General features: G+C 46.7%; 1 protein-coding gene across 1 annotated transcript; it reads right to left on the bottom strand.

Annotated features, from left to right (window-relative positions):
* Positions 1-754: 754 nt before the first annotated feature.
* Positions 755-5,833, bottom strand: LOC128328928 (olfactomedin-like). Its single transcript, XM_053259229.1, has 2 exons — positions 5,815-5,833; positions 755-2,146 (listed from the first exon to the last, which is right to left on the bottom strand). Exons 1-2 carry the CDS (start codon positions 5,831-5,833, stop codon positions 894-896), a joined length of 1,272 nt encoding a protein of 423 aa, XP_053115204.1. The 3' UTR covers positions 755-893.
* Positions 5,834-13,130: the final 7,297 nt, after the last annotated feature.

Genomic DNA, 13,130 nt, shown 5'->3' with positions numbered 1-13,130 from the left:
CTAGCAGAATGAGCTCACAGCACAACCTGCAAAGGCCAAAGTAATCCCAAAGGCTTTAACCATTTCTTAAATGTGTACTTTCCAAGCCGGTATTCCTATACTGGATATTTGGGGTGTAACAAAAGAGAAAGAACAGAATTAGGAAAAATTGCACAAAGGAAGTCATTAGGCTAAGCACTCCCTAGAATCATTTTACCTCTGACTCAAGTTGGGATCTGCTTCCAAGGGTCTTTTGAGAGGGCAATAAAGTACAGGATCTGCAAAGCTTTTGTGCAAGTTTCTAGCATGCTCTTACTCAGCAGTCAGACACTCCTGCAAGCTTCTGTGCTCCTTCCTAGTGAGATATTACCCTCTGTACACATGCTGAGCAGGAACTTCACATGATTTTTGTAGCAGTACCTGCTAGCCATTTTTTGCATCCTCAGAATAATCTATCCTTTTCTCTCGCCATCAGAAAAATAGTAGCAAAAAAGTGTTCTTCTCAGAATGCAAGAGTTGGCTGGAAGGTGGTGCTGTGGAACGACGCATTTGGATCTCGTTGGAAAACTTTGCAGATCCTGCATTTTATTGCTGCCTGGAAACACCCCAAGTGGGAGGAGCCATCACAGGTGACATCTTTCTTTCAATACTACATTAGATGATTGATAGAACAGATTAGTGGGCAGCATGAAAACCATTTCAACCCAACTTCTGCATCATACTGACAGCATATACAAAAAATGTTGGAGCAATGATCAGACACAAATCCCAAGCATGGGTTTGATTTCTAAATTTATTTGCAAAGGACTGCATTTATTTTTACAGACATACAGGTATTTACCAGCTGGAGAGGGGGAAACAATGCCTGTACTGTTGCTTTTATTAATGCATAACAATCCCTTCTCTAGCCAAATTTACTTATCCCCACTGACCTCAGCGTGGCTTGTATTGCTCACTGTATCCGGCTGCCCTTCCTTACTAACAACACTTTGGACTCCATCTCTAACATTAACTTGGTCTCCCTCCCTCATGGTATTTTGGCCTCCTTTGCTAACCGCAATCTGTCCTTCCTCATGGTTGTCACTGCTCTCCTCATTGCTTGTCAAATGCTGCTGCTGGTCATCAGCAGAACTCGGATCTTCCTCCTTCCGAATTCCAGACGGTCCTTCCTCACTACTGGTGTTGCTTTCCCCTTGGCTTTTCAAATGCTGCTGCTGGTCACTAGCTGAGCTCTGATAATTCTCCTTGATAACAGCAACCGGGTCTACTTGTCTTCCTTCATTGCTAGAATTCTCTATTTGCTCCATTGTGACAACCTCTCCTGCCCTGCTTGCCCTGTGACCTGGATTTTTGAATGTGACATCATAATAAACCAGGTATCCATCATTGTACATGTAGAGTTTCTGGTCATTGGGATTATATTGCAAACTCTGCACAGTAGGCAGAGACTTCTCCAGAAAGATGTTGGTTTTGAATTCCTGGATTTTGTTGGTGTCAAATGCATAAAATATATTCTCATGAGTTGCATTCACTCTTTTAGTGGCATACAACACACCACAGATCATAAAACTATTGGTGACTGTAGTCTTCTTCTGCGTGGTTATCCAAGGGGTTTCTACCTGCAAGGTGTTCGGGTCTATCTTTCTAACGACCATATTACCATTGCCTTTATTAGTGCCATGAACCATCCACAAGCCCTTTTCATCTCCACCCAGGTCCATATCCTGATATTTGACACCCTTGTAGGAGAATACATTATTGAAGGAAGCAGGATCTTCATCTTCTAAATCCTTGCGCAAGAGATGCATGGTATTTGGATCTGTTTTGCACAAAGCCCTGCTATCCAAACAGTTGTAATAGAAGGATCCATTGTAGAATATCACACCACTCCCTTGCCCACAGTTTTCACACTTGTCTTGATTACCTTTAAGGCTAAATTCCATAATCGGAAAATAAAGCATCATTTTTTTGTAGGAGGCATAGAGGCGGAAAGTCTCCAATATGTGACTACCTTTGTTAGCTGGAAAAACCCAGTAATGGTTTTGCAGTTTGGTCCCCAAGGCAGAATCTTTCCCCCAGGATCCAGCTTTGAAATCTGAACCTCTCCAGTTGAGCTTCACCAGAACTGGTCCACTGACCCCCTCCATCCCATCGTGGTCACATGTTCCTGTAGCAAGAGAAATAGTGAATGTATTTATTTATTTGAATAGTCATGAATAAATGTATTCATCTTTTTATATTTAAACCATGGAATCCTGCGTCTCCACAAACTCGAGGGGGCTGAAGAGGAAGAATGACAGCTCTCATCCTGCCATGGCTGTTTGAAACGTTCCTTGGCTTGATATGGTCAGGTTAGTCCTTCCTGGGGCCATCATGCTAATCCCAAAAGCCCCTTGAGAGAGCTGCAGAGTCATCCCATTTCCTTTAGAGCGGGATTGATGCCCATCAGCGGGTGCTTTGGTGAGTCATCATGCACCCTGAATCTCTCCTTACCCCTGAGGTTTCCATCCTCCTTAGTGCACACTGGGCTTCCCAATGCCACTCAGTGGAAGCTGCCCCTCCTATACCCACCGCGGCAGTGGAGACTGTAGGGAGTTGTACTGTTCTGCTTCCTTCTGTGTCTAGTGGTGCATTCACTGCAAATGGGTGTCGTTGCTGCACATTGCATGGCAGTCAATGAAAGAGATGCTTTGCGGAGAAATCCCTCTTGCACTGGCCTCGCCAGTGTGGGCACGGAAGGACCTCAGGCCGCTTGGGATTAAGGCGGGGCCTTGGGGCAGGCAAGCTCAGCATGGCCCCCATCCTCCAAGTAGCTCTCCTCATGTCCCAAGCCACTGCGAGGGTAGGGAGGAAAAGGGAAGCCCAGGGTGGTTCCTGCGAGTCAGATCAGCTCTGACAAGGCAGAGAGAAATGGCTCCTCCCTTCTCTGCTGAGGAACTGCTGCCTTTCAATAGTCAGGGGAGGGGAGGAAAGCCCACATGAGTTCCTGGCAGCCTGACCAGGCACCAGTCAGCGCCCACCCACCCACCCCCAGCCCAAGAAAGGAGCCCTCTGAGCCTTGGCCCGAGTCCCCTCCCTTTTCCTGAGCTTCTCCCCTCTTCTGCTCTCATCATAGAGGTGCTGGGCAGGGGTGGGGTGAGGCTGGGCCCTTGGGAGAGATGGGCCTTGGGGATCTCCCACGCCTCCACTGCCCTCCCAAAGGCTTTGGCTAGGGGAACTGACCCAGGCAGAAAGAGGAAAGAAGAATACGACAGTGCTGAGGACTCCAGCTGGTTTGTGTGAGTGAGATATAGAGTGTGGGGGGTGTGTGTGTGACATATATGTTTTTTTAAATTCTGAGGCAAAGGAAAGTGTATGCTTAAGGGTGTGTGTGCAAGTGTCTATGTGCGTGGGAAGTGTGTGATATTATTTTCATGGGAGCAAGAGAGTGAGTTTGCAAAAAAAAAAAAATCTTTTTCACCATACGTCTGCAGCAATGACAGGGGGTGGGGAGAAAGCTGGTGACAGCGGGGGCTTGGACCCATCTTTATTTCTTCTCCTAGGGCTCATTCCAACCTTGCTACTCTCCTGAGTAAAGCAGCTTGTTCTGTCAGGGCCCTCTATATCAAAGAGGAGGAAGTATTCAGGTGGAATAGAATCAGGCAAACTCTCAGGGGTGTAGTGAGACATTTTCTTTGGGAGATCAGAGGCAAACACTGCAGGGGCAGGAAGGCTGGGTGTTAGGGCACCATAAAGGAAAATTTTGGCAAAAAGTTTTGATAGGTAACAATAACAAAAATAAGTCCCAGTTCATGTTATAATGCATTTTAATTAGGAACTATGATTTGTGAAATTTAAAAGAAAGCAAATCAATTTAAAAACATCAATATTTTCTATATACAAAATAACTGTATGCACTAAATAACAGTAGCCAACATAACAGGCAGCTCTGCATCTGTTGGAGATGGACTTCCAGTACATCGGACTTTGGCACCAGCTATCCTAATGACCACCAAGGGTATTGGGAGTAGAGACAGTGAGTAAGGGTCTCAGTAACTGTTCTACCTCTCTCCACTCGATGACCTCTGATCTGACTCTTCCGCACTTCCTGTGCTGAGTCACAATCCTTCCTTTCCTTCTAGAGAGCGGATGGAGACATCTCTCTCTCTCTCTCTCTCCTTACCTATCCATTATTTAGTTCTTTAGATTAGGTTTAGGTTTTTCCTCTCCAATTGTACTTAACCAATAAAAACTTAGTGTTTAGTTCTACAAGGATCTCCATGTGTTTTCTCTAAATAGCTGCAACAACTAAACCATCCTCTGCTACCCACTGTAACTGGAGTGTGTGCCCATTCCTTAGTGCTCTGCTGTTTTACCCATGGGGGGGGGGGAAATAACAACTTCTAACACCATCAACATCAGGGACTCATCAGGGCTGCTGAGCAACTTGAAAGGCAGCTCTGACGGTGTAGTGCAATGGTGATGTAGCACAACTTGACTTAAAACTACTTCTGGGCAGTACCACTGTACTCCTGCCATTGGAAACAATGGAAGGCATCAGGGCACTGCTACTGTGGAGAGGAAACAGCAGTGTCATTGTTGATTGTTGGCTACACAAGCAATATTTTCACAGTTTCCCCCATTTTGATGAATGAGGGAAATTACAGGAATGCTGCACTCGCTCCCAACCTGTTTGGAGCGCAGTTCCTTTGCCTCAGCCTCATTAAAATAAGGCACGAGGCTTCCTTGTTATCCTATTGGCTGAGTAGGGCAAGGGAGCAGGGCTTAGGCAAGCTACGGCCAAGTATGCAGGCATTTCCCCTCAGTCTGTTTAGAACAGCAACCAGGAAGGACCTTCTGGCTGCTGCCTTGGATGTGGGGTTTTTTCCCTTCTCCTGCTTTCTCGGGCCTGGGGACGAGCGGCGCGAAGCCTTGGAGTCAGCATCGGCCAGCTTAGCATGGCAGAGTGGTGGCGTGGTGCGAGGATTCGGCCCGGGAGCGTGAGTGCGAGGGACATCTCTGCAACGGCTGAGTTTGCTGGGCACTGGGGAGTGGCAAGGGGCTGGGGGGGAGGGCACTGATAAGCCCCAGGGGCACTCCCTTGCGTAGGGGGCGGCTATTGTGGGTAGTGCTGCTTGCTGGGATCATTTTCTTCTAGCCCTTGCTAAGGGCCTGCAGGCCCAGTATACATCATTTGACGAAGCAGTGCGCATTGTTCATTCCTGCGGTCCCGGTGCCCTCAGGGCAAAATGCGGCTTTGAGTTGGCTTTCCGGCTTCTGCCAGTGCACCCTGAGGATTTTAACCTTCTTGGATTCCCCTTGCAGGACATTTTCTACGTTGATAGGGCCCTGCCTATGGGTCGTTCAATTTCCTGCGCAGCATTTGGGACGTTCAGTTCATTTTTAGAGTGGCTTGTGAGAAAGCAGGCCGCGGCCCGTTCCACCATGCATTAGTTAGATGATTTTCTTTTCATCGGGCCTTAGGGGTCTGGGCTAAGTGCCTTTCTGCTGTGCACATTCACAAACATCTGTTCTGAGTTGGGGGTCCTCCTGGCCAAGGACAAGATTGAGGGCCCCGTCTGCAGGCTAGTGTTCCTCAAGATCGATCTGGACACCGTGGCCAGTTGCTCACGGCTTCCCGGAGACAAGTTAGAGATGTTGAGGGGCCTGGCTAGCCAGAGTGTGAGAGCGCAGAAACTCACCCTTTGCCAGCTCCAGGTTCTGTTAGGCCACCTTAATTTTGCATGCAAGGTTGTGGCTCCTGGCAGGGTGTTCCTTAGGCACCTGTGTGATGCCATGTTTGGTCTCCGCGAGCCTCATCCTAGGGTTCAGGTCACTACCCACATGAAGGCTGACCTGCAGGTTTGGGCATCATTCTTAGACTTTTATAATGGGGTCTCCTTTTGGAGGGAGGAACAACTAGTGGAGCAGAATTGCAGGTTCACTCTGATGCAGCTGGGGGGCATGGCTTTGGGGTCTACTTTAGAGGTAGATGGTGTGTGACCCCCCGGCCCTGCCAATTGGGAGCCCCATGGCATTACTAGCGACCTTACCTTTTTAGAGTTTTTCCCCATAGTCGTGGCTGTCCATATTTGGGCCGAGTGTTTTACTAATGCAACCGTTCTGTACTGGTGCAACAACATGGCGGTGGTGCATGTCATCAACTCACAGATATCTAAATCCACCCATGTGATGTCCCTGGTTTGGCCATTTGTTTTGTAGTGTCTCTGCCACGATATCCTGTTTGTGTCCCGCAATGTACCAGGGTTATAGAACGGCATTGCAGATGTGCTCTCTCATTCACAGGAGGCGCGTTTGCACCAGCTGGCACCAGGGGTGAGGCAATTTCCGGATCCCATGCCGTCGTGGCTCTGGAACCTTGGCGCATAGAAGTGTGCAAGGCCATCTGGGCATCTTTGGCCCCAGGCACACAGTGGCTTACAATAGGAAGGTCAGGCTTTTTATTTATTATTATTATTGTTGTTGTTGTTGTTGTTGTTATTTCTTGTTTACACAGTCAGACAGGTGTTATTGACTGGTTTGTTTTATCCAGACATCGAGTCCTTCCCAAGGACCTGGGATGGCTGAATTTTATCATCAATACTGTTGGTTATTATAGATATTATTATTATTATTATTATTTCTTGTTTACACAGTCAGACAGGTGTTATTGACTGGTTTGTTTTATCCAGACATCGAGTCCTTCCCAAGGACCTAGGATGGCTGAATTTCATTGTCAATTGTTATAGATATCGTCGCAAAATATAGGCTGTTCCCAGTAAAGCTGCTTTTTGTAATTGGCTGATGGTGATTTCTGTGGCCCCTATGGTGTTGAGGTGCTCTTCAAGGTCTTTTGGAACTGCACCCAGGGCACCAATGACCACTGGGATTATTTTGGTCTTTTTCTGCCACAGCCTTTTTTTTTTCAATTTGTAGATCTTTGTATTTGGTGATTTTTTCTGTTTCTTTTTCTTCTTTTCTGCTATCCCCTGGTATTGCTATGTCTATTATTTTAACTTGTTTTTCTTTCTTCTCGACTACAGTTATATCTGGTGTTTGTGTGGCAGATGTTTGTCTGTTTGTAGTTGGAAGTCCCATAATATTTTTACATCTTCATTTTCTACCACTTTTTCAATTTTATGGTCCCACCAATGTTTGGCTACAGGTAGCTTGTATTTTTCGCAGATGTTCCAGTGTATCATCCCTGCTACCTTGTCATGCCTTTGTCTGTAGTCTGTCTGTGCGATCTTTTACAACAGCTGATTAGGTGGTTCACTGTTTCATATGCTTCTTTACAAAGGCGGCACTTGCTGTTTGTTGTGGATTTTTCGACTTTGGCTCTTACTGCATTTGTTCTTAGTGCCTGTTCTTGCACAGCCAGTATTAAACCCTCTGTTTCTTTCTTCAAGTAACCATTCTTAAGCCATTGCCAGGTCTTGGTGATATCTGATTTTCCACTTATATTGTGCAAATATTGACCATGCAGTGGCTTATTTTTCCATTTTTCTGCTCGGTTCTTGACTTGTTCTTTCTTGTAGGCCTGCTTTCTTTCATTGGTGTTGAATAGTTTCGCGTTATTGACCATTTGAAGTGCATCTTCTTCACTGTCCTTGATATATTCTTCAAGGCCTCTTTTCTCCTCCTCTACTGTTTGATGGACTTGCAGCATTCCTCTTCCACCTGAGCTGCGAGGGAGGTATAGCCTATCTACATCACTGTGGGGGTGCAGAGCATGATTGATGGTCATGATTATACTGGTCTTACGATCCAGCGTCTCAAGCTCTGCCGGGGTCCAGTCTGTTATTCCTGCAGTGTATCTGATAACAGGTATAGCCCAGGTGTTTATGGCTTGTATGGTGTTCCCGCCATTGAGTTTGGACTTGAGGATTTTTCTAACTCTCCTGATGTATTCACTCCTGATGTATTTTTCTTTTAACTTCAGTATGTACGATGTTATCAGCCTGGAGAATGCCCAAGTATTTGTAATGTTCTTTCTCTTCCAGGTTCTTGATGTTGCTTCCATTGGGCAGTTCTATTCCTTCTGTTTTTCTTATTTTTCCTCTGTTCATTATTAATTCAGCACACTTGTCTAGTCCAAACTCCATTGCTATATCGCTACTGAATATACGGACAGTGTTTAGCAGTGATTCGATTTCTGACTAGGACTTTGCATACAACTTCAGATTGTCCATGTACAGCAGATGGTTTATTTTACTTGATGCTTTAGATGCTTGGTATCCGAGGCCTGTTTTGTTTAGTATTTGTGAAAGTGGGGTCATGGCGATTACAAACAACAGAGGGGATAGTGAGTCCCCTTGGAAAATGCCTCTTCTAATGCTAACCTGTCCAAGTGTCTCACCATTGATTGTTAACTGTGTACTCCACATGCTCATTGCTTTTTAAATAAATATCTGAATGTTTTTGCTGACACCAGTTGTTTCTAAACATTTTAGTATCCATGTGTGAGGCAATGAATCAAAGGGTTTCTTGTAGTCAATCCATGCAACACTTAGATTGGTTTTTCTTCTCTTGCAGTTTTCTAAAATCATTTTGTCAATCAGCAGCTGGTCTTTTGTGCCTCTGGTGTTCGGGCAATTTGCTTTCTGTTCAACTGGAAGCTGTTTGTTAGTTAATAAGTGTTGCATCACTTCATCTGCTATTATTCCAGTTAATAATTTGAACATGGTTGGCAGGCAGGTTATCGGTCTATAATTACTTGGAACTGCACCTTTTGCTGGGTCTTTCATGATGAGATGAGTTTTCCCAGTTGTTAGCCATTGTTCAATATCACCTCCTTGCAAAATGTGATTGAACTGTTTTGATAGTTGTTTATGAAGGCTTGTTAGGTGTTTAAGCAAAAGCCGTGCAGTTCATTGTCGCCTGGTGCAGTCCAATTTTTAATTTTTTTAGAAACGTCTCTGATTCAACTGGAATTGGAGATTCTCCCTGTGTTGTGTAATTCTGGCTTCATACCTGCTAATCTTCTTTGACACTGCTGTTATTTGCTGCTATATTATTTCCAGGACTTCTCTAATTTTCCTTGAATCTAGGTGGTATTTTTGGATCAGATACTGTTTGGTGTTTTCATTCTTCAGCTTCTTGTCTTTCATATCTTTCAGTTTACTAGCATCTGATCTAAGCCTGGAGATTTTATTTTCTAATCTAATCTTCCATTTAGGTGATGTACTGCTTTCTTTTTTTTACAGGTCCACTGATCTTGTATCCGAGCTCTTGTGTTGTTATTGTTGCTGCACTGTACATTAGTTGGTTTCTTTCTTCCTTTCTTTCTTTTATTTATTATTATTATTATTATTATTTTGCATTTATATCCTGCTCTTTCTCCAAGGAGCCCAGAGCATACTACATACTTAAGTTTCTCCTCACAACAACCCTGTGAAGTAGGTTAGGCTGAGAAAGAAGTGACTGGCCCAAAGTCACCCAGCTAGTATCATGGCTGAATGGGGATTTGAACTCGGGTCTCCCCGGTCCTAGTCCAGCACTCTAACCACTAAACCACGCTGGCTTTTCCAGTGCTTCAGGTCCCAGGTAGGGCTAGATGATCAGTGGCCTGCCCCGCCTGAGCACATCATGCAGTTTATGGTACATCTTAGGTTGTCTCACTTGTCCTCTACCACCATTGAGGGATACTTATCAGCATTAGCCTTGTTTTCCAAAGCCCAGAGTCCCACTGATTTCACCCAGGGCTTTCGAATATGTCGTATGCTTGAGGGGTGGTTGCAGACCAGCCCGCCTTTACCTTATACACATCAACCTTTCATGTCTGATATTATAGAGGCCATGATACATTTTCTCCCATCGGGCTCTGAGTCAGCATATAAGGTCATGTTGTTTCACGTTGTTTCAGCCCTTTTGGAGGGCTTTTCGGGCATCCAAGCTTTTTGTTAAAGGTAAGGCATATGATGGGGCACTGTGGGAAATAGGATGCTGGGCTAGATAGGCCTTGGGCCTGATCCCACAGGGCTGTTCTTATGTCCTTCTGTTTAACTGTCCTGAAAATGGCAGGCTGGAATATTGCAGGAGTATGTGTAGACAGACTATGCTCAAGCTGTGGCTTGGAGTTGAAGTGGGAAAGAGCAGACTTTGTCTATGACATGCCCCGACTTCATCACCTGGGCACACCTCTGCATTCCTCTTTCCTGTGGCACACCCTTCACTTCCAATAGCAAGGGTACTTAGTTTGACTTGCTGTGAGCTAATCGGCTGTGTTCGTGTATTGCCTTGACCGTGTTTGGACCCTGGACTGTGTTGACCTTGCCCGTGGACTTTGATTTGGACTCTCTTGGATTGATTGGATTTGACTCGGACTAAATCTGGTTTGGAGAATTTCTTCCTATAAGACTTTGCTATTCTACTTCTACCTCTGCCTGTTTTACGCTCTGTCTCGCTAGTCTGACAGATTTATGACATAGTACTTGATTGCTCCCCTCACCCCCTGCCACTACCCCCTTCACCTCAGAGATCTCTCCACCCTCACCTGAGCCAGTCCTGCTCTTCCTCCTCCATCCCTTTACTCCATCCCCCTCACCACACTTGGTTGCGGTTGCAGCGTTGTGGTGCCTATTGGCCAAGCTGCAGCCCCTTATCCTCAGAGACCTCCTCAACCTCACCTGAGCCCCACTCCTGCTCCTCCCCACAGGAGCAGCAGCAGTGGTTGGATAGGCCCTTCCTTGCTGCCGCTACCACCATGGCCGCTCGTTCCCCTCAGGCCGCCGACAGGCCCTTGCCCTTTCTTATTTCTCTCTTCCCCTGCCTTCTTTCTCTCTCTTTCGCTCTCCTCCACTCACTCTCCCCCTGTCTTTCTTCCCCTCCCTTCTTTCCTTCTTTCTCTCTCCCTTCCTGAGTTAACAGATCTTGTTCATCTTGTTTCCTCATCTAATTCGCACAATGGCAGCCTCCTTCTCCTGAAGGTGGTCTTTCCTCCTTCACAACCCCTCTCTTTGCAGACCCCTGCCCACTATCCTTTTATATATATAGATTCCTTTCCTCTACAATCAAGAACATCTTCAGACCAGTAACAGTTGCATTCCAACTGACCTTAACCATCACAGGCTCCTCCTCCCTAACTGCATATGGAATCCCCACTGCCCAATCACCACAGTGCTTCTGCTCATGAACTCTTGCAAGAGCTGCCATGCACGGGATTAACCATGGGTACACCTTAGAGAATTATATATATATATATACTAGCCAACCCCACACAGAGCATCTGTGTGCTCTTTGGGGCTGGCGGTTACCTCTCCTCCCACTTCTGCCCCAGTCTCTGCTTCCGGGCCCAGCCACCTCTCCTCCCCACTGCCACTTCTGCCCCCCCTTTCTTGCCTCCCTCCAGGACTTTGCCTCTGCGGCCGGGCCGGGCCCGCCACCTCTGGCCTCCACGGCCGGGCCGCCCCCCGCAACCAATCCTCCTGGGTGCACCTCAGCCAATCAGGTGTGTCCACTGCCCAGCCAATCAGCTGGGCTCTGGGATGCACAATCCAAGGCACACCCAGGAGAATTAATATATTAGATATAGATAGATAGATTGGTGCAAATTCACCCTTTTACTTGCCCAGGAAGAAATCCTGTGGTGGTAAACATTCCACTTTCAAAATTCGTATTGAGCTTCACTTTTTGTTTGTTTGTTTGTTTGTTTTGTTGGTCACTTTTGGGCTGTCTGAATGTATAGCCACAGTGGAAACTCTAGCAGATGCTATGCTGTAGTTGGAAGCACTGCTATAGGAAGCACTGCTCCGCTGCCTAGAGATACACATATTAGGCGTATATAAATATAAGTAAATACATAAATATAAGTGAACTAACACTCCAATAACTTGGAACAGGTTTTGCCAACATTCTTCCTTCCAATGACTCTTCTGTGCATCAGCCCAGTGCTTTCCCTTGTGCGTTTTCCAGCCAGCCCTGCAGAGAAGGGGATGCTATGCTGGCCTGGCTTGTGCTTGAAGCAGTCTCTGTGGCTCTGTGCACTTTCCACTCCTTCCCTCAACAGCCCACTCAGAATGAGAGGAACAGGGAAATGTCAAAAGGGCAGCTTCCAGTTTGTCTCTGAAGCTTCCCTCAGGAGAAAGTTGAGAGTCTTGGACCCAAGTCACTTCCTTACAGCACAAAAGCACCCCGAGGCTGCAAATGAGCAGACGTGAAGGCGAGAGTTGAAGGTTAGGTGGTGCCATTTCAGATTGTTCAGAGGAGCAACATTCACCCACTCAGTGCACAGAAACGTGATTTGGGCCTGAGATATAGCATGGTACTCCTGAATCTGGAGCCACGTATTCAGGGGAAGCAAGTGCCCATCCCTGCCCTAATTAGATAGCACCCCTAGGTATGGCAGGGCCTTCATGACTCACGATCCGCATAGCTGGTCTTCCTCCATGATCACTGACCAATGCAGGCTGCAGGCTTCCATAGTGATAATGAACCCTGGGCAAATTGCAGATAACTCCCAGAAGTGTGGGCTGTGCTGCTGCCCTTGGTGTGTGGACCTTTTGGTGTGACTGTCACGGTACCTCTGGGTCGGGTCTCAGGATGCATTACACACTCCCCAGAACATCCTACTGGAGGCATTTTGGATTTGTCATTAAAGGGTGTTTGGTGGGGAAGTTAGAATGGAAAAGGGGAGCTGCCAAGACACACATCCAGATGTCTGCATGTATCCCATGCACAGATAGAGCAAACTGGCCATGATCTTCCCCACAATAATCTCCTTTACAGGTTTGCCAGGCTGGATTTGATTAGACCAGGAGCTGCTTGTGATACAGTCTGGATGGTTTTCTCACCCCACCGATTCACATGGGAGTAGGAGAAGCCAGTGAAATAAGGAACTGGAGGATGGGTCAAAGTTAGCAAACGTGCGGCTTCTCTGCACACAATCTTGCCTGTTGTGTAGCTTGTGTGCATTAGGCTACTAGTGCTGGATCAGGGCTGCTTCCGTCAAACTCAAGAGCACCGAGGGGAAAGCTGTTCCTGTCGCCCTGCAGAAATGGTTGTCTGTCCTGAGTGTACAGCTGGGCTCCTGGGCACCCCCTACTCCTTAGGCCTCCTTTCAGTTTGGGTGGAGGGAGCGCAGATGGAGCACACGTGGGGGTAACTGGTTTGACTTCCCCCATTTTGCTGCCTGCCGCTCCATCCCTTCTTTTCCAGTGTGATTCTGCCTGCCG

This window comes from Hemicordylus capensis, chromosome 1 (assembly GCF_027244095.1).
Source record: "Hemicordylus capensis ecotype Gifberg chromosome 1, rHemCap1.1.pri, whole genome shotgun sequence".
Taxonomy (NCBI): Eukaryota; Metazoa; Chordata; class Lepidosauria; order Squamata; family Cordylidae; genus Hemicordylus; species Hemicordylus capensis.
The sequence above is the reverse complement of the archived record's forward strand: the minus strand, read 5'-3'. Positions and strand labels throughout refer to the sequence as shown.